This window comes from Echinococcus granulosus (assembly GCF_000524195.1).
Source record: "Echinococcus granulosus chromosome Unknown EG_S00019, whole genome shotgun sequence".
NCBI lineage: Eukaryota > Metazoa > Platyhelminthes > Cestoda > Cyclophyllidea > Taeniidae > Echinococcus > Echinococcus granulosus.
The window spans coordinates 177,039-199,060 of record NW_020170399.1 but is presented as its reverse complement, the minus strand read 5'-3'; the positions used below and the strand labels follow the sequence as shown (position 1 = coordinate 199,060).

Genomic DNA, 22,022 nt, shown 5'->3' with positions numbered 1-22,022 from the left:
AGGTACTCCCCGAGTATCACGCCTTCTTCCAAGTTCAGGAAGGACTGGGGCGCTAAAGTTGCATCACGAAATTTATTTTATCAAAACTTGGGTCACTTTTCATTGTGCTAGATTCTAACAAGTAATGAAAATGTACTGGTTGTAGCATTGGCGCATCAAAGCTTTATTAACTGTTTCGATTACTTGAAAGTCTATTTTTTAATCAAATTTGACTATTAGGTTTTTTTTTCATAAAGTGATTTCTATAAGCGCCGACATTCTGTATAATGAAAAAGCCGTCCTGCCCTCATTACACCTGTAAAATGGTTGAGTGTCCACCTCATCCTCCGTGGGAAGAAAAGCAACTCTGGGCTACAATATTCATAGTTGAAAGATAGAAAATAAAGATTAAATGAAATCTTCAAGAAGTAATCGCTTGAAATCACTAACCCAACTACTTAAGATGGTGTTTGTTAGCATTCGTGTGCGTAGGTGTGTGCCTACTTGGGTCCTTGGGCACTATTTGGATGAGTCGTAAGTCCCGAGGAGGCGTTAGGTCGCGAGCCTCCAGGAACATCGGTGCGAAGTATGTGGAAGCTTCCCTCCAGTTCCGCGTCCTCTTGATTTCTCAGACTAGACGTGGAGTCAAAAGGGTAGTTCGGAGCCAGGACTGCTCGATTTAGACAAAAGACCGCTGCTGCGTTATCGAACTCGCCGCAGTAATTGGGCGCTGAGAAGATTGTAACAAGAGAGCGATTGGCGTAGAACTCATACCCATCCTCCACTACTTGGTGGGCCCGACAAATGAGATCCAGATTGAAACGCTCCAAGAAGCGATCGATAATGTCCGGACCAAACATGTAGGAGACGCCTCGTTCACTTGGCTCCCAGCCACGAGGTTCGCGGCCATCTCCCACAGACTCTAGGTACCAGGGATCTGACCAGAGAAGATCACAGAGCAGTCCACAATCCGGCACGTCACAAGGACGAATAATTTCCCTGATTTTGCGTTTCAAGTCAGCCAGACTGGTGAGCTCTGGAGTAAGCATTTCTGGTGAGAGGCCTCCATGACAGCAGAATATTTGATTCTCGATTATTGCGCTTACAGGCATACAGGAGAATGCGTCAATGAACGTTCTCCATAGCTTTACGGAAAATCGTCTTCTGCACTCCTCAAAGAAACCATAGATACGTGAAATCGCTTGACTCTCATGGTTTCCACGAAGCAGAAAAAAGCGGGTTGGATAACGAAGTTTGTAGCAGAAAAGTAGACAAATCGTCTCTAGACTTTGTCTCCCACGATCGACATAGTCCCCTAGAAATAGATAATTAACTTTATCAGGCAGTCCACAGAGCTCAAATAGGCGGAGCAAGTCATCGTATTGACCGTGAATGTCACCGCAAACTTTGATCGGTCCTCCAAGGTCAAGAAGGCCAGGCTGTGTAAGGAAAAGGGTGCGAACACTTCGACAAATACTTGTCATCTCATCACTAGTCAGCATTAGAGATCGATTTGCCTTTTCTCGAATCCTCCATAGCCGTGATATGTAGGAATCCAACAGCTCATTATTACTGTTGATGGAGACTTTTGTATTCGACTGGTTGTGGACACGATTATCCACAGCGGGCACCAACTCGCCCTGTGGGGGTGGAGCACCTTCGATGAAATCACTTAAACGGGTTGTCTCACCAATTAACGAGATTTGTGGGTCGACGGCTACCATATCATACCGATCCTGATGTGCCGTTCTACCGGTAGTATCCTCTGCGTTATGTCGCGTGAACCCTATTGATTTTTCCTCAAAGTTAGGGAATTTCGTAGGCTCCTTCTGTCAGTGGAAGAAGTCAAGACCGGTGGGCTTGAGAATTAACTTTATTTAAGCCACACTAGCCATGTTGTAATACGATAGTGGTTTATCCCTCGGCATTGGTGAGGCGCCACTTTTGTACTTTGAATCAGCCCTCTTGTACCTCGCTGGGTGGGGCTGGCCTTTTGGGCCATGCCAGTAGCGCAGACACCTTTTCCGTGCTGATTATATATATTCTGTCCGAGTATTGTGTCTTCTTTCGTCTTCAGGGAGTCCCGGGACGCTACAATGTATCCACTTTTCCATACGAATGTATGTTGAAGGAGTTGCTCTAGCACCCCATGTAATTTGTTGTTAGTGCTGATTTAATGCAAGTGCGCCATATTGCTTTTTAATTTGTGACTCGACCATTGAAATTTCATTGGTTTTGTCTAAAAGATTGATAGATAAGAATGCGGATTATGCCGATCTCAAAGGACGGGTATGCGTTGCCAATGTAATTATTCGTCGCAGATGAACAGGCGCAGTATGAAAAAACATAATAAAAATCTGGCGTTTTTTGGGGGAATTGCATTATTCAAGCGCGGATTTTTGCATACATGGGCAAATTATTTAGAATTTGCAAAGTTAAATCAGCGCTAGGAATAACCATGGCAAAGAGGTAAAGGAACTAGGACCACTTTCAAAAAGTCACTTGTAAGCATGGCAAAATTTTTAACCGTTTTAGGAGGAGTGCAAAATTGGCTTTAGATAACTTTTCTTGCCGATAATTTGTTTACAAAAAAGTGGGATATAGAGATGTGAATTTTTGTGCACATTATTCTAGTGCACGGCTATTGATCCAAATATAAAATTGTTTTTGCTCGTATCTGATTTAGTGAATGTTGCTGTGAGCCAATTAATATTTGGGTCACCTATAGTTCGTTTAAATTCATCTCAAACGCTGTGCCACTTTAAACAGTGCGGGGATGGTTTATTCGGCTCTTTGTGTTCCCGTGATAAGGTCTGCATTTCCTGTCATATGCATACTTTGTCTTATAGATAGTTGTTGCGCACTAAAATATGAATCTAGGAATACTATCATCCACTCGGTGCTTAGCGATTGCTTTCCAGCAAGAGTTCGCATTAGCGGTGCGCACATTCAATATATACGATGTATTTAAATCCTTTCTTAATGTCAATGTCGCAAATACAACCAACCCCTACTTAAGTCAGGCGCTGAAAAAGTGCTTGTTATTGGGTCACATCGAGCCCTTTGTTATTCTCATTGGTGGCGATGAAGCTTCACTTCGCACATTGAAAAGCTGCTGGATGCGGGCCCAGCTACAACCTCCTCCGGGATTCCGGATTGAGTCAATAGGTACGTTCTCCCATATGTTTTGTTGGTCGTGTCTGCTTTTGGTGTACATGAAGCGTTTAATCAGTTGCGATGCTACTTTTTACTTCAGGATTATAAAGTTCAGAGACTTTACAAATAGCAATTGATGGGAGTTGAATTTCGCAGTAGTGCTTGCTTGAAATGTTTTGTCCTTCTTTTTCTTAAAAAGTGCAGCCTAATAGTTTCTTCTTTGAATGCATTCACTTTGACATTTTCCCTTTACGTGTCGGAGTTTTACGAAATTGTACTTCTCATAGAATTTTTGGTTCTAATACTTAAATGAGTGACCCAACCCAACCGGTATATCAAATAGCAAGTTGTTTCAAAACAGTGGTGAAATTTTCACCCATTAACCCAGGTAATTTGAACCACCCAATCCCTTTAATGTGTGATATCTCCTCCATATATTATTTAAATTCTTTAAGTGTGTTTGGTGTTATTAATCCTTAAAATCTAACATTGCCTTTTCTTGACCCTCATAAGTACATCACACGACCGTACAGAATTCTTGTAGAATTAAAGGCATTCTTTGATCGACGTCTGGCTGTTTTTTGAATAAATAGTTTGTAGGAGACTTTAAAAGTGCCCATTGAAGCAATCCCTTCACTAATTAGTGTTTTATCCGGGCACCTTGCTTGTTTATTACCACTTTTATTGGCATCCACACAATTATTTTGCTGCTTCAGAAACTGGCATTGCTGTATTCTGTCTCTTTGGAATGTCTTTTTTGCTATGTTTTCCCCAATTTGCTCTGTCTACGTTAAGCAGAAATATTAAACGGCAGTTAAAATTTTTTGTTAAGTCCAGAATTGTTTATTTACTAAAGCTGTGAAAGGGCGCCGTTAACTCAGATTTGAGTTAAGATGCAACTCTTAAATAAAACTTTCTTAAAATATAAGAATGCTCATGGTTTAATAACATTCTTTTATCCTCTAGTATACTTGAAATACACAGTTTGCTGTGAGCAAGTCTTAAATACTACTTACTATTGAGAAATTGATAAAATAGACTACTCATATTTCTAAAAATGAATAATAATTTAATCACAACGGTTGATCATCAGTAACTTCTATACATAGGCAAGAAAGCTGTCAAGCATCAATTTTAGTTCACAAAAGTAATTTAACAGGAGCTTACCATTTCGTCAAATTACGTAGTTAAAATTGATTCATACACTGAATTGACAGTCATTTTACCCTGTCAAGCAGTCGTCGCTTTATCAACCACTATACTCTAATCTGATAGAAAGGACCTGGCTTTCAACCCATTCACAGTCGCTGCCTTGTGTAATTTGCGCTGGATACTTAATTTACAGTGCCTGGAAAGAGGGCCCATTATCTGCTCTGTACACTACCTTGGCAAGTAAAATTCTTATCATGCGAAAGTGTAATTGAAAGAAAGGGAACTCACTGCATCGGCAGTCCCTTGGGCATTGGCATCTCAGGCTGTTTTTTGTATGCACAGGTTTCTCTAAGTTACTGCCTGGCCTCATAAAAAAGCCCTTTATTTGACCTACGCTTGTAAGCTTCATCTAAGTTTATTTCTGCCCTACTGACTTGTCGTTATTTGAGAAGAAAGCATGCCTTGAGCTTCAACTGATCAGGCATCGTGCATTCCTGTATTTCTCGCTCAACCAGCCGACACAGTCCAGATTAATAAAATTCTTCTGTGTACAAAACTATATGGCGTGGCTCTTTGAGAGTCTACTTCATTATCTGTAGCTAACTGAGGGAATAAGTAGGTAACTGTTATTTGGTGACCTCATCTGAAATAAATACTTCTGCAAGAGTCTATTTTTCATCGCTTTTACTTCAAGCATCTGCGAGTTTAAGCATTCCGTCCACTAGATCCTAGAGGAGCATCCTAATTATATCTGCACATGAATGTGTACATACGTAGGATTGGTTTGAGAATAACTGAAGGTGTGGAGTGTCCGTCCTTTTAGCGTCAAACTAATCTGAAGTTGGCTTTTGGGCAAATGTCCGCCTAATATTACCGAACAGTTGAAAAAATTAGACTTAATTTTCATTTGAAGCGAACCATTTGGCTCCGACCAGTGCCACGGATTTTCCCGTAATATTTACCCCTTCATATGTCAGCATTCAAAGTCAACGCTGTCCACGTGCTGCAGCCGAATGCTCTGTTACCCAAAGTACACAAAATATTTAAATGGGGATCTATTTATCATTCTCCTATGGGGAATTTTGTTTGTGTTAGGCCTCTTTTTCTCAGTAGCCATGGGGACTTGGCTTCTTTCAATGTTTAGGCAAATTTGCCTCCTTCCTATTCATCTGCTTGGCCAATGGTAAAGGGGATTGAAGCATTTAATTTATCTCTTCTCTTGGATGGATGGCCATGTACGCATTAATTGGCCCACTGTAACGCTTTGTTTTGGAAAGGGAGAAGTTATTACCTTGCTGTGTTCAACAGTTTAGGCGTCAGGCAGGTCCTTCTTTTCCAACGTCGTAACCAAATTTTTTTTCAATGTTCCAAGCCTCAAATGTTGTCTTCCTCCTGTAAAAAGCGCTTTGCATCAAGCATGAGTAAGTTGGTAGTCCCCTTTGCCGTTGAAGAAAATGGTTACAACACACCTCCTGTGAAGGAGCACTTCTTTGCTTTAGCGCCTCAGTAATTTACTCCTACTTATCTACTAAGTCAAAGTGTACTTCCTTCACTGCCTCTATTCCGAATCGGGGTGGCATAATGGTAGATCCGTTGAAGTCATTCGTAGTTCCGTACAGGCTTTATCTCTATGCCCATTTACTACTACCAACTCTGTAGCTTTGACGCCGCCTAAGTAGGGCATAATAAGGTGATTTAGCATTGAAAAGTACCTTTATTTTACGGTAGATGAGATGAGGATGAAAGGTATATGCAGTAGTCAATTGGTAGACCTTGAGGCTAACACCTCATTTGGTAGTCCCTCGACAACGCAAGATCATTTGGCTTTCATTGGTAATGAATTTTGGCAATTCAGCTTGTAATCTGGCTGTAAGTAAGTAGGTAAGTAAGTATTGTCGAGGATCAACGAAACTTCTACTTAAGCATGCTCTCCTGCAGCTGATGTAATCCCATTCTTGGAATTGTCCGATCCAGGCATTTATTGCTTGTAAAATCTTCAATTACAAATGCTTAAGTCCCATAATCACCCACTTTACCTTCACCTGTATTGCATTTTATAAAATCCCAACTTTGCTTCTGAATGCACACCAGTTTTTGTTTGTTTTGGCATGTCATAAGGTTTCGATTTGGGGTTTTATAATCGTGTGGCAGTTTTCCTATAGCTACTGGCATCAAACAAAGGCTAGAACCAACCAACAGGCACCTCGTTTGCCACAGCCTCTGCCCTAAGTTACTCGGTTTACTTTTTACTCATTCCAAACTCTAACGTGTCCTCTGAGAGTGTCCAGCATTACCGCTCATCATCGCCACTATCCGTAGCAGTAAGTCACTCATGCCAGAGTTCGCAGATCATGAAAAAATGTGCTTCAGAAGATATATTCACTGTGCTGATAAGGGGATTAAAAAAATATGATGGCACTTCAACGATGATGCACTTGAATATTAAATCAGGTCGGTGGGCTCCTCCGAGGTGTCATGATTCTGGTTCGCTCCAGGGTTATTAGTTTTCTTCCTCTCTCCCTCTGATCTCTATCACAACATTCGCATCGCTCGGTTCAAATTAATCATGCAAAATGTAGAATCGTGCATACCCATCTGTCATGATATATAACCGCCTGACTTAAGCTCCTTTCCAACAGAATGCGTCACTTCGGACTATTACTTGACTGAATAAATACATGGACTATTTTTATTAAACAGTTGTACTTAGCAGCACCATTTTTGGTGTAGCTTCACCACAGACCAAGTCGGTAGTCCTACAGTATCGTAATCAGTTGATTTTATGGCGACTTCTCTTCTTAGTAACGTTTGGTGAGACCCAATGAACACCGTCCATTTATTAGGTCGGACCACCGAAACATGCAATGCGCCATGGGAACGCGTGCCTGCCTTGTGATTTATGCTGCTGTGTTTGTCCTCGACCTGCTGTTACTCCACTTCACATTGTTTGTTTCTGGTTTCTTTTACCTAGCCTTCCACGGGTGGGTGCTTATTTGGGGGCTCTGTCATGTCGACCAACCAGGTGTTAGGTGAATCAGATGAAGTACATCAACGGCCAAATGATGATGATATGCGTATCACCATAGTAAACTTCATTGCTGCCATTTTATTAACATCTACCTACTCGTACGTGGTTGTCTTGTATACATCTGAACATGTCGACTGCTGGCAGAAATGTTGGAGCTTATGATCTTTTATTAAGTGAAGTGAGAGTTTGCCATTGAATGAAGCCCTAAACTCGTGGATTTCGTGGAGTTTTAATACAGGCACTTAACGTACGGAGAGATACATCATCTAGGAGAAAAAAGTATACTAGTTGGAAGTTGTTTTTTAACATCGAATACGCTTCGCTATTTCATCTCACTATGAGCAGCATCAATCTTATGCGTCCAACACAGCAATCATCAAACGCATCATTTGTCTATCCCCAAACGACATCCTCTTCAATAAATAACGCAGGCAAAGTCAAGCTTTTTTGTTGCGATAAAAAATATCTCTTTTAAAAATGCACGGCATTGAAGCTAATTTAAGCTCAGAAAGAAAACGCGAACTATTTTAGTTCATGCAAGATCTGCCGATGTGCTCCTCACAACATTTATTTTTGTGCCCCTCCCCTCCGAGCACTAATTCTCCCTCATGTGGGCTATTCTTGGATCGTTGTTGTACTCTTTCTCACTGCCGCGCTACTACTGCTGGTGCACAGCACAGGTAATGGTGGATGAGAGAGTTGGTAGCAGTGGGGCAAGGAACGCCCAACACTCCCTCCCCCCTCCTGCTCAGGGGGGTGGGGATTAGTGACCAAAAAGAAAAATTGCGTGTGAGTGCCCCTTAAAGTGACAATCTGAGTCAAGAGGGTTAAAAGTACATTGTTTTCACTGGGATGAAACCCTCATCACTAAACTTTTTTTGTTGTTCTCACAAAACGTCATTGAAAATCTTTGATTTCCTTCATTTCTAGTTATATTTAGCGCCTTTTTTTCCTCTGAACTGAAGTTTTTAGCCTCGCGAAAGAGGTAATAAAAGTGGCCAGAAATTAATGGCACTTTAATCTCATTCCCCATGATAGCTTGATTCGGACGATTAAAGTACGAGCTAAATCTACGTTCTTTGTCCATTCCATTCAGTTCAAAGGTTATTCATAATCAGGTTTTCTATTTGGTTAAACATGAAACGGTTACCCAAATTTTATAGACGCCTCTGACATCCATCCAACACCTGTTTGCTTCAAATCAGATTCTCTATCTTGCCTTTACCCAGACGGGTTGGAGAACAGGACCTCATTGACAAATCTGAAAGGTGTCATTATGCCAAGTTGGTGTCAGGGCACAGCAACTTTGGCTTGTAGGTTCCGTTTTAATGGTAGGAAGATTCAACCATGGCCCTACTTTTAAAAGGAGCCATTAATAACTTATTGGAGGCATTTGTAGAGAATGTGGTGCTTGAGGTTGTAGAGTGGGCATTGACAAATGTCCTCCACTATCAAATGATAAACTGCTGGACGAACTCCTTGAATGCCTTGGGTGCAATTAATTTGTCATCAACCTAAAGTATGCCTCATGCACAATAAAGCAGCAATCAATTTGAAGACTGTTTACTTTCAATTCCAGCTTTCAAGATTTTAGGCTACAATTTAAATAATCGTATTTCCATCAACCACACTTGACCTAACACCGCAGTTTCTGTAACACAGGGTCAGTCACTTTGAACTTTTGCTTTCGTGTGGGATTCGACTTGAGTGAAGTGCAACAGGTCACTGGGTTAGCCAATTTTAAAGTTCCCCTTTGATCTCATACACTCAGATCCGTGTTCGATTCGTGAATACGTCGTCCGCATGGTTATGCCGAGACGGTGATTGACCTACTCTCAAGCGATTGTATGTATGCTCATTAGAGAGTCCTAAGACCACTTATGGAAACCATGACAGTGGACTAGAGGCCATAATTTCTTATGGGTCTTACAAACCAGAACAAGAGCATATCAATCTAAGCTGCGTTATATGCCAATTCTGGACTCAGGTAATAAGCCCATGTCTTCACGGAGGTGGGCAAAAGTTGACGCTCATATGTAATTATGAATGCATGTTCCTCGTCGTGATTACACTAATCAATTACCAACAAATGTGTGATTTATTCTGTAATTTGTGCTAGTCAGGCGCAAACGTTCACATGCGTGTGACATTTTGATGAATGGTTGATGACTGACGCCACATTCGTGTTCACGTATTCATAGAAGAAATGTCTGACCAGGCAGATTAGCAATGGCGCAGTCGGAGAAGCGCAGCCCATTGAAGTGTTAGGCAAAGAACCTCCCTCTACAGTACCAAATAAGTTTTCCATGGGTAATCGTGGAGAAAGCTCTTGGAGTCAATTTCTCTTAGAACATACTCGGTAAAGATGGTAGAAGTTCACAAGGGTAGATGTGGTTAATGAAAGTAGACAAAACCGAACCGAAACCCCTGAATTATGTTGACGCTAATGCGAGGTGATACCCAAGTTGTGTTGGATTCAAATTATCTTTGACAGTGAACTTATCATTCTAAACAACCATAGAATGCAGTCGTTAACGTTCAATTTGTTTAATTGCGGCACGATTCCCCATGCATCAACATCCGGATGGATGTGATCCGACCTCTTCATATGCCATTAACATAACGCGTGCATGGGTAGGTGAGATCCAAAGCCCTCTTCCACCCCCTTTCCCATTTATTATAATTTAAACATTTGAAATGTGGTTTTAAGGTTAGAGTAAATTATCTCCTGGCAAAGTAACTAGTGAACGAAGCCTGTATGACGTTGCAAGAGGGAATGATTCGGCTGCCAGGTCTGCAAATGCTCTAATTGTCAAAGTATGACGCCAAATAGCAGTAGCAGGGATCATTAGGCATCATCCGAGTTAATAATAAGACATTTACTTCCTAGTTTATTTCATCTCTCTCTAGCATGTAGATACTGAAATATGAAGCTATGACAGGATTATTTTGACTGCTGATCTGGTGAGAGGTAGGCATTGCAGAGCAGTATAGGTGGTAGCAACCTTAATCCATTGTCTCTATTGTCTTTCAAGTCATCTATAGGGCTCCAGATAATTTTTTATCGTTTCTCGTAAAGATGTTAAGGCAATAAGTTCAGTCGCTCGTTGGGAAACGTATTCAAGAACCCTAGGAACTGGCATTTGCTCTTCGGTCGAAATTTCTCAGAATATAGAATTTGTATCAAGAAAAAAACCATTTTTGGCAGATCATGCTTTCTTGAAATGTACATAGTTCCGTCCCTACGGTCTCCACAAGAAAGGCCAATCTTCTTACTTCACATCTTCTTCCATTGCTCTAGGCGCTCGTTAGGTGTGCCTTCTCGATTCCCTTGCTAAATAAACACGTCCCTTTCTCAGCACTACGGCTTATCTCGTTGAATTCTTCTTCCCTCTCATTTAGTAACTGATCGTGGACCTTGTTGCCTTACTTTTGTAGCCTTTTGCTTTTTGGAGAGTCTCTTTGTCCTTGCTGAGATCCGGACATGCCTTTTTCAGGATGTGAAATCCACCTTCTCTTTGCTTGTTAGAGTTTTCGGCGCGTTTAGATATTCCATGACTGTTGATTCTTAAGGGAAGAGATGATTACAAGACATTTAATCACAAGGCTGTGCTTCCTTAAGCTTGGACAAAATTTGAGGTTTGGCGATTTAAAATGTTGACTCACTATTAGACTCTAAAAGGCAATTAGTTCTTTCACTGTTTAATAGCCTGCTACCTCACTTATACTGGGCATCAAGCAGTCGTTTATGTATCGCAGCGTAAATATTTCAGCTACCCATAAAACCGGACGTAGCATTGACCTAAATGATCTGATAACTCCTCCTACCTTACTTACAATGTAGCCGTGGTTTATACCAGAGAGCATATTTTTTTTATTAAGGCTGTTTTATATTAACTAGGCTACCAAATCGCGTATGCCATTAAGGACCCACATTATTGGCCGTAATCAAAGCGAATAGATACGTGCTGGAATCACGCATTTGCACAAATTCGGTGTTGTCCCTACCCACACATGCACTGTCGTTACATATGTCTACATTCGTGAACGTCTTCTCTCCCTCACAAGCTGCGGCGAATTGCGCTTTGAAGCATCAAATTAACTACAACACGCTTCGGCTGTATTATTTTTGACTTTGGGGCGAAGATAGGCGTGATTTAGTTTAAATTTACGGACAGTACATGCTATTTACGCCTTAATATAATAATTACTTGGCACTGTGAAACGTGGCCGTATAAAATCTTCGTGCCTCGTTTTGCTTGGGTAAAAGTGGCGCCTCAATGAAATCCAATTTCAAAGTTCATATGGTTAGTCTTTCCAGCAATCTCGGTGGTTATTTTTAGGGGTAGTCTGATATGTCAATGCTACTTCGATCGTTGATTTGTATGACTCTCGACCCTTCTGACAAGGCAAATCGGATGTTTCCCCTAGTTGATGATAACTGTCGTGCTCCAACAACTGTTTTCTTTGTGTCAAACATGGCAGCCCTGGCGATCGGACTAGAGATAGCCGCCCCATGGTGGTTGTTACACCGTCCATCTAATGTCACTTTTGTAGCTCGAATTGATGATGCACAAGTGTTGTTATTCCCTCTATCAACATGTTTATTTTACTACAAAAGTGATTCCGTAACACAGCCTCTTTGATCCGTTGGTGAACTGTACTGCGCTGTTTGAATCAACAATGTGAACAATGAAAATGCAATGTTAAATAATAATTGGGACAAAAATGCACTACCACTCTGTATAATGAGACTTTGAAATTGCCTGTTAAGGTGACGCTGGAGGTCTGATATTGAACAGCGTTCCACAATACGCCTCAATGAGACTGGAAGAGGTGATCTTCCAGGTCATCTGCCAGGTCAACATGCTTGAGCCAACCTGCTCTGAATCGCGCCTCTACGGTCACCTTGCCAACATCTATGCTGAAATGCAGTCCCACCTTCCTCCTCGGCAGTCAGTCTACGGCGCCATCTCCTCCCTCATCAAGTCCGGTCTTATCTACTATTGTGGTAAGTCATAGTAGGCTGCAACTCCCCATACTTTTCCCTTATTTCAGATCCATTGTGAGTTGAAATTAATTAAAACTGAAGAGTGATAGACTATGTTATGCCATCAATTTATCCGTTTACTCTATAATTGAAATTGTACCACCAAAACAGTTTTGCCCACTTTTTCTCCTGTTGTCCTTCTGTCAGCTATCCGTACTTGTGTCCAAATTTTTTAGTTAAACAAGATTATATTCATTATCACTTGACATGCGATGATGATTTAAAACGCTGATCTGCCATGCAACCATCAATCTAAGTTTGTAGGTGGGTGGTGAGCCACACTGTTGACTGGGAATAGTTATTCCCCTGAAGCATTTCTTAAGTCATTATTGACTCTTCTCGGGCAGCTTATAATAATCAGTTCCTGATCCGCCTAATGCGCTTGTATTTTTTTGGATTGCGTTGTAATTGGCTAGTCCGCCTGGCACAGGTTTACTATTTACAACTTTATTGTCAACTGGCAGTTTTGATCACCTCCCTACTTAGCTAATCTTAATGAGGACCAGACATCTCCTATTTGCAATAGGTTCAGCGAAGCAAAGTCGAGATCCTTTTATGCAGAACGTCTCAAATGCACGATTGAAAATAAGTTGTTGGATCAGGCTACTAACAACTAGGGCATTGGGACCTAGTTTCCACTTTCGCTTTTCCAAATTTTCCCCTTTACCTACTTTCCATGTCACTCGTAGGTAGTCTCACTGCTCGGAGTGTGTATTTAGAAACTCTGGAAGTTGTTGTCCAATTACACTGGCCAGTCAAAGTATTTCGGCTCAGCCAGCGGACCTCCTTTTAAAGGTTTTTATCGTCGCTACACGAATCTTGGCTCGGAGCTTGGTTCTGTGTCTCATTAGGATAGATTATCACTACCTAATCGGTAGAATCCCTTTTTATGGACCAGATGCCAAGCTTAAATAAATCAAACTATATCCCCAGTTTGAAGTGATCATTGTACACCTCGAGGGTAGCGGGTAACCTGGATGGTCGCTAAGCGCATTGGTCCCTATTTGGTGAACCGAATAGGCGAAATTTATGTGTTCCACTTACTAGCCAGTTGTTTCACCCTAATTCTCCTTCATTCATGGCAATATTAGACGCCATGCAAGGGAGTTAGAGGGAGATGGCAGATAATTGCCTGAAAAATTAATGAGGATAACTTACGAACAATTGGGCTTCCAAGTGTTTGTTTGATCACAGCCGATCCTTTAAATTTTTTGTTGTAGATGAAAGTGTTTAAACATTCACTCTTGTTGCTGTCCTCCGAACAATTGTAAATACTTGTTTGAATGTTAGTTTCCTTAGATTCCGCGTTAGCTGATATGATGGTATATTGGAGGTGGGATTATGACATCCACTGGGTTTTGTGATAATCTTTTCCCTCAAAAAAGTAGTTAGAAATGACAGGGCGCACTATAGTCAACGGTTATATACAATGTACCGTTAATACTTCCAAATGGGTTGATAGGATGTCCGTAAATTCGTATGGTGAGGCAGTATAAAAAAGAAAAACTTAGTAATTTTGCACTGAGAAGGCGCACGGCTCCTCCTTCGAGCCCTTTTTATACCCACGAAAAAGTAGCGGAGCTGTAACCTCAAAGGTACGGATTTAAAATAAAGCGTGAAATGTTGCCAGAAAAAGTTGTATTTCGGTCAGGAGCAGCGGATTGAAACGCGACGGTGGAAGCGGAGAGAGGGGGAAGAAGAACATAAGGACTACAGTTGCGGCCCTACGAACCTTTTTTGTCAAAACTAAAGTAGGCTCCCCTGAAATGTCACAGTGGATGCGAAAACACAGGCAGTCACACTCCCGAAATACATGGCTCTGTGTTGACCTGTTAGTATGACAGCTGTATCCACAGGACAGTGCTGCTTTCAAGCGAAGAAGTAGTCCTCTTTTTTTGCCCAGCCCAATGATATGGAAATGTGAGAGGTGAATAAAATACACGGGATTTTGTTTCGATGAATTGGTTTATATCGAGAAAAGGAAACACTTGTATATGACTTCCTATAGCAATTTCCTAGGCAATTTCGCCCAGAGTTAAAGGTTATTAATCAGGTTTCTAAGAGAACATCAGCTTTTCCTCACTCCTAATCGGAATGAGGTAAACTGGCGTGTTTATTCACCTATAGCAATAATTTTCTGAATGAAAGTAAACACCCAGAAAACATGCTATTGAGGAACTTTATAATCTACTATTCTAATACAAATGACATGATGGGGATTTTGGAGCAGTATTGTTTCGTTTTTTTTGTACGAAGCATTTATGCATCCACATTGCTTTCCTCCGGACGGAGGAGGGGTTTGCTCTCTCAATAATTTGGCCTGAAGAGGGGGAAGAGCTACTAAAGACACCGATGCTTGTAAATCTGCTTCCACTTATTTCATTCCCATCCGTACATACTAACGGCAATGAGCGTCTACCGTCTTAATAATTCAAAGAATTTCAGGGTAGTTTCCCACATATTAAATAACTTTATTGAAATCAGTGTCAAGAGTAGAGGTGGGAGTGAAACAGCTGAATCACGTGCCTACACCTCAGTGGTATAAGCAATGTTTGCAAAAAAGGCTTTTTTCTTCTAAATAAGACTTTTTTTTCAAGCAAAATCCGGACCTTTTTCTACAAGCTAAAAAGGTGGAAATTTGGACAGTAGTCCCTATGTACCGTCTTTCTCGGCTAGAGAATCGGCTGATACAAATTGTGTTGTGGTAAAAATACCGCCCAGTTTTTTTGGCAATAATAAATAATTATTATTTATTAAACACCTCCGTTTAGTGCTTCTAGGCAAGGAAATTTGTAAATCGCATCTATTAAGAAAGCGTTCTTACCGAACTTGTTTCGGAGCAAAGCCGGTGGGGGCGGGCAATTAATTTTTAATTACAGCCAGCGTCAAAGAAAAAAGATTTGCCACGTCTACAATGAAGTGAATTTCTAAAAATTAGGAATTACTTCATTATTATTGAAATCGACTACTTCCCTACATATTAAGTCGAGTTTGTAGTTAAGGAAAGAGAAGCCCAAGCAGTGGTGATAGAGGGGATAAGAAATCATCAAATCCCCAAAGCGATGAGTCGATTGAAGCGTTTTTTTTGTCAGTGTAGAATAGTTGGACTAAACCACTTCAGCCAAATTGTTGATAGAACTTTCACTCAGTGTTTTAATAAGGAAACGTGAGGGATATTGCGGTATTCCTAAAACGATTCGGTAAACGATGTTGAGATACTTTTCTGTGGACGTAGTTGCGAAAGGAGTACTTTTTATCCGGCGGGTGTTCTTTGGCAATGAGTTAATATATCACTGAGTGCTTTACTTTTTCACTACTTGCTAGGATAACCAACTACTGCAAAGATATAACGTTCCGATTAGATCGCAGCTTCTTCTTTTCCTGAAGGCTAGGCGAATCATATTTTGGAGATCAGTTAGACCATGATAAAAGGATTTGGGAGCTGTTTCAACCGAAAAGTGGTAAACGCAATCAGAAGTGTACTGTATAGCCTTAAGACCTCCCTGAAGATGAAAGAAAGATATAATGCTCAGGCACAATATGTATTGTCGATGCGTAAAAGGGCATGGGGGGTTCGCTTGTATCGCTCAGAGGCTAGTAGCCCCACGGGGGTACAACAACGGGGCCTTAAGTGCGCCGTGACCGAAATCAAGAACTAAGCAAGCATTCAAAGTATAACACAGTCCCTCCCATCTTTTGAGTATCGTCTCCGGCGCTCCCCATGGTCAACGTGTCGCGTCGACCATCAGAGCACAGTCGGTGCTGTATGAAAAGCACTCACCAACCAACCGGGCAACTGAAAAGATACCTGCTTGCCACGTCACTGATCCCTCTCGGTAATTTTCTTTGAATCTATAGTTTCATTCCGTTTGTTAACTGCATCAGGGGAAAGAGGAAAGCGCAGCCATTTCGTATGTCCATCGCCGGTCGTAAAAGCATTGATTCAAAAGCAGAATCATTTAACAAAGAACGGGGTTTTTTACTAATTCCATGAGGATGGGATTTCGCGTCTATTCCGCCTTGCAACTTTGTTCTCGCTTCAGTACTGCCCATCCATACCTACCGGGGTTCTATTTAGCCAGCAGCGATGCGGATGAGGCATCACGTGTTCACCTAATTGACATTCATATGCAGTTACCGATGGTAGCAACGTGACTAACTTTTCCGGATGGTTCACGACTAGCGTTGTCTCATCTGACGAAGGTAGACGTCATCTACAATTCTTCTGTTAGGGGTCGTTACGGGTTCTCCCTTGAAGTGGTTCCTAATTCTTTAAATACTATTTTAAGTTTTGATTTAAAGGAAAATCAAACCCGATTTGCAATGATAGAGGGGGATGAAATGCCCTCCACTCAAAAAAATGACAGGTTGACTGAAGCACTCGTTTTTATCAGCGTGGAGCAGTTTAACTAGACCCCCTAAATCAGATTGTAGACAGTTGTTTTACTGAGCCTTTTAATAGGGCAAAGTGACGGATATCGTGGAGTTTATAAAACTACTAAACCTAACCATATTGAGATATTATTTCTCGTGTCTGTGGTCGTAAAAGAAGTACTATTCGACAAGTGTTCCTTTGCCAATCACTTCCCCACCCTCTAGATTGCCTTAAGGTGTTCAATGGATCAATGGGTGTTTCATTCCAGGTTTACCACCATTTCGTCTTTTCCTGAAGACTGTGTGAGTTATTGTTTTCAGAGGTTATCTGTATGGCGCCGTGAGTCTCTGCTGAGGTGGAAAGAAGACATAAGACCAGGATAGGATATATATTGGCGACAAAATGAAGGGCTTGGGGGCTACTAGCATGGCCGGGACACCATCTCACCCAGTGGAAGTACGAAGGTGAAACCCTAAGTGCCCACGGAACCAAAATGAAGGGTTAAACAAACACACAAGGTATTACAAGCTGGAACGTTATGAAATGGCTCGAAAACTGTTTCAACGGACGTGTATGACCGCGTTTCTTTCTTCGTCGCTTTTCCGACAAAACTCTTGGACATTACGAATTGGCTCGATTATACCTTCAACAACACGGCATCTGTTACCCGATCCTGATTGCTTCTTAATTTGGTTTAAAATCTATGGAAAAGTGCGGATTTAAATTTGCGTAAACAAACCTTTGTGCCTCGTTGCTTGGGCTCGATATAGGTGAACAATTTCCTCTTTGTCATCGTTAACATTCAAGATGCCTAAAAATGGAGATCGCGTATCAAAACCTTGAGGAATATTTTTCCCCTTTTGAGTTAACTTGTCCATCAAGCTACTGTGAAAAGTCCCAGTAGATTCTGAGCGTCTTTTTTAATGATGAGTTAAATCTGCGCATGCGCACGACATCATTTTCGTTCAAAATAAATGGACAGAAACCGTCCAAAATGGATGGTAATATGATATTTTGTTCACCACTGTACATGAAGGTTCTATTTGCTGAGGAATTTCGATTGTGATGTGCATTGTAGGCAATTAATTCTAAGAAAGGACGTTTTAACAGTCGTCATCTCAAAGCACGTCGGGCTAAAATGCTTCTGCAGACTGGAGGTTTTTATAGGCAATGTAATAAATAGAAAGATTCTCGCGGAGAACAATACACCAACCTCCGCTACTCAGTGAAGAAAATGTAAAAGCCCTTTACTGCCATTTGTTAGGCGCATTGTTCAGAATCAATTTTTGTAAACTACCATCTCGTCTGTTTTCTCAAGAATAACCGTACGACAAAGTTCGTGAAGATGGCGTTGTTAAATAAATGACCATATATTTTATCTTGTTCAAATCTTCCTTTCGATTGTCGCAACATTAAGTTGACTCAAAGCAAATCGTTTAACTCACCGGGCTCATAAAACTTCTATATTGTCATCTTAAAAAAAACCTTTTTATGGATTTGCACCTGCTTGTTTACAAATTAAAGGTTTGTTGACCGGCGGAATTTGTGGATGCCGTCGCATGCGGTCGGCCGTTTTTCCTACCAGTGACGCTTGTTGGCATTATGGCACTCATGGTCACGGTAATGGGGCTGTGAGAAAAACAAATCGAAGGGAAACCAATATGAATGAAGGTCATGGTTGGATTATATAATAGTGCCCCTATATCAATCCCCATCACACGACCTCGGCGGTCCATAGTATGCTAACTGACTACTCAAATGTAGTGAGCACATCCGGTGCGATTGTCTTCAATCCCTTGACTACAATGGTTCTTGATGAATTTAAAATGCCTTCCCGTGCTACCAAAATACAACCTTTATCACCGATTCCTTGCATTTTGACCAAACGCATTAATTAGTTGTTCGGCAGCTGAACACTCAAGTGTACCACCTTGCTGGGTTAGTCACGACAATAAATGTCAAATCCGACAACTCTCTTAAATGGCTTGGGTTGTAACTTGATGTTCAGGAGAGGCTATCTTAAACCTCCAAATTCGTGGCATTTTGGATAGTTATAAAATTGCATTGATGGCAATGTAGGAACTGGGAAGCACTACATAGGGAGTAGAGGTAGTTCAGTGCGGCTATACAAGAAATGGAATATTTTTCTTTAAAATGTACACTAGGATTGTGCGCAATTGCTAGGATTTTGGCGCAATTTTAACTTTTTAAAGTTCTGAAATGAAAAGGCGCACACTACTGCTAACATTACGGCTTTTATTTAATTATTTCATATTTTGAATTTTGTTTACAATTAAGAATCTAGTGATGGGAGTCCCACGTGGAATTTTGTTTCCAGGTTGAATGCCATTTTTGTCTTTTCACACACACGGAAATCAACTCTCATTGACATGGCCCACACGGACCACTCAAGATGCACTATAATTAATGCCTAGATCCAAGAGTTTTCTTTACTCCAAAAGAAAAGCCGGTAAAGTGAGGAATTTTCTCCTTTGTTAAGTGGCATACCTTACTTGCTAAGTCCACCAATTCTTCCCCATTAGGTTCTACTAATGGAAGGTCGAAGCTTACCAATTACAACTGTCATCCCTTCTTAGGGTGCTCGTGCTTCAAATCTGTGTGACTCCTTTTTAGTATTTTTCACATCAGCTACGGATTTCGATTATTTTTCCATTAAAGGGCGAAAAGAGTTTATCGCATGACGTGTGGTGTTGTAGAAACCGATATTAACAGCGGCCGATGCAGAGTATGCTGATTTACACGTCATGGGTGAAATCAAATTTCCCCACTATCCCACTGAGGATTGGTCAGCTCGTGGTCTGTTTTTGCGGTGTGTGGTTATGTGCTATCTCGCAGCACCATCACCTCATACAGCAGATGCTACATTTTTAAAGACATCTTACCTAACCGGTCCTTGGGTGGAGATATTCCTGAACACCATTGTAAATCATGGTGATAGCGTTTTATAAAGTTGTAGAGCTTTGAGACTCTCCTAAAAGCAAAGGAAAACTTAATACTAGTACAGAATATGTATTATAGACGCATAGAAGGGCTAGGAAGCTACTGACTTTCCCCCCTTGGGCCAAAGGCGTAGCCTTAAGTACTCGCGAAACCAAAAAGAAGAGTGAACGAAGTAATTGAGGCGTCGTCCCTGGCGCTCCTTTTGGTCAACCTCCTGCGTCAGCCATCCCAGCGTAGTTGGTGCTGTAAGAAGGCCCCTACCAACCAACCGCGACAGTCGTCGAATTTGGGCACAACTGAGAAAATATGTGACTGCCACGTCACTGGTCTTACTTGGCAGTTCTACTAGTTTTGCAGTTCCAGCCTGTTTGGAAACTTTGTTCTCACTTCAGTGCTGCCCAGCCGTGCATCTGTCAGCACTCTCTCCGGTTAGTGGAGAGGTGGAGGAGGTATCGAGTGTTCACTTCATTGACATCTTATTACAGCTACCGTGGGCAGCTCCGTAAGGAACTTTTCCAGATGGTTCACGGCTAATGCTGCTTCCGTTGTTAATATTTTTCATGCAGAACGGGGGACTGTGGTAGTTGCCGAAAAGGTAGAAAGTCATTTCCAAATTCTTCAATTAGAGGTCGCCATACATTCTTCCATCTGCAGCAGATTCCCTTCTTCTGTCATCTTAAGTTTTCCAAAAAAACATTAAAAATCAAGTTAATTATCCTTCGGGCTCCAATGTACCTTCCACTGTCAGCAATATAGCGCTTCGAGTCTTTCTTGAGGTTCAAAGAAGTCATAATACTCGGGTAGAACATGTACTATGGACGTGCAAAAGGGGTAGGGGGCTGCTGGGATGGCCCAGTTGCCGTTCCACCCAGCTGAACTACAGGAGCGGAGCCTTAACCGCCCTTGAAACCAAAACGAAGACTAGAACAAATAATCACAGTATCACAAAAACGATGCGACTTACTATAGTTAAAGGATTTTAGTTTGTCTAGTGAATAAAAAGATAGAGAATCACACTTTTTACAAGCCAATAAAGTTTCATCTTTCTGTCACTTTATGAAGTTGGGTATGCGATTCCACTTAGGCGTATATTCATGTGTGACTAGGCTCGACAAAACGCTTTTTCTGCCCTTTTTCGGGCCGCACACCCACCCACCCACTGGTGATGCACATCGAAGGGGAGAGACTATACAATTCCAACATGTGGCTGTGTGCTTGTGTATCTACTCCCGGTGCCTCGCTGTCTGTGCTGCGTCCCCTCTGTGGTGACCCATTTTCCTCCCTTCCACCCCCCATTGGCCGGTCACAAGGTCACTAGCTTTGTTACATGATTATATGGCTTTTGAGATGCCTATTTATCTTTGCTAACTCCTCAGGCTCCTGATCGTTTTAACCATCAGGAAGGAGTCATGTCACTTGCAACAATATTTCCCTGGGCAGAATACTGCCAGACACATCACAAAAAAAACATATTTCTACCCAATTTTTGTATTTAGCTAGAAACTTACTTGTACTCTTTTTCGAAAGAGAATGTTTATTTAGAAAAAGGACAGAGCAGCATTATTTTCGTCCTGTGGAATAATTTCCCACGATGTCAATTCAGCATTCAAAACGGGGTCTCTGTTTTATAAACTAATAAATAAGTAAATGTTAAAGTTGGAACCTTTCTCTCAGCCCTTCTGAATTATTTATTATCTTAAATTGTAGGGTAAGTAATAACTGTGGAATTTTAGAACATGGCTGCTTCAGTCATGTGCCGCAACTGTTTTACTCCGCCTTCCAAAGTCGTGGATGCCAATTTTAGCTGAGAGAAATTAATGACAACCACGCCTATAGCTGTCTTGACAGGTTTGAGATAGGATGATTGGTCAAATTTGAAAGTTTTTTTGGGTTAATTATTGCCATACCTTATATCATGAGCAAATTTTGTGACGCAACACTCCCACTTCGTCCAGACAGTCAGCACAGTTTTTCTTTCATCTGTTCTTCTTCTCCAATTAAATACTTCAGAAAAATCAACCTAGAAGAAGGCTTGTTTTTGCCATAGTAACGCCATGTCTCGTTGTTGTGCGAAGAAAATCAAGTCTAAATAGCCTTCAGTGTTTACGGTAACAAGTGATGGGCACATTAGTGTTGGATCCAGTACCAGAGCCCCCGAATCATCTGAATTTTTCAAAGAGGGCTATGTGGGTCAACTGAGAACTATGCACGCAAAAGCAAAAGCGTTGTTGAGAAATCGGGCACTTGTATCCTAGCATAAACACCACAAAAGACCATCATTCTCATCTGAGCTTTTAAAGCGACTACACTTGCTTCTCAAC

At 41.3% G+C, this 22,022-nt stretch overlaps 2 protein-coding genes across 2 annotated transcripts; one reads left to right on the top strand and one right to left on the bottom strand. All coding sequences in view use genetic code 11, as the record gives it.

The window, feature by feature from the left end:
- Positions 1 to 479: 479 nt before the first annotated feature.
- Positions 480 to 1,703, bottom strand: EGR_03553 (Serine/threonine-protein phosphatase PP1 isozyme; the record flags this gene model as incomplete). The annotated part of the gene is made up of 1 exon (XM_024492802.1): positions 480 to 1,703. The coding sequence occupies one exon, from the start codon at positions 1,701 to 1,703 to the stop codon at positions 480 to 482; it is 1,224 nt and encodes a 407-aa protein (XP_024352685.1).
- Positions 1,704 to 2,300: 597 nt separating this feature from the next.
- On the top strand, positions 2,301 to 3,615 carry EGR_03552 (hypothetical protein; the record flags this gene model as incomplete). Its single annotated transcript, XM_024492801.1, has 2 exons — positions 2,301 to 2,413; positions 3,450 to 3,615. 2 exons carry the CDS (start codon positions 2,301 to 2,303, stop codon positions 3,613 to 3,615), a joined length of 279 nt encoding a protein of 92 aa, XP_024352684.1.
- Between the last annotated feature and the right edge of the window lie 18,407 nt (positions 3,616 to 22,022).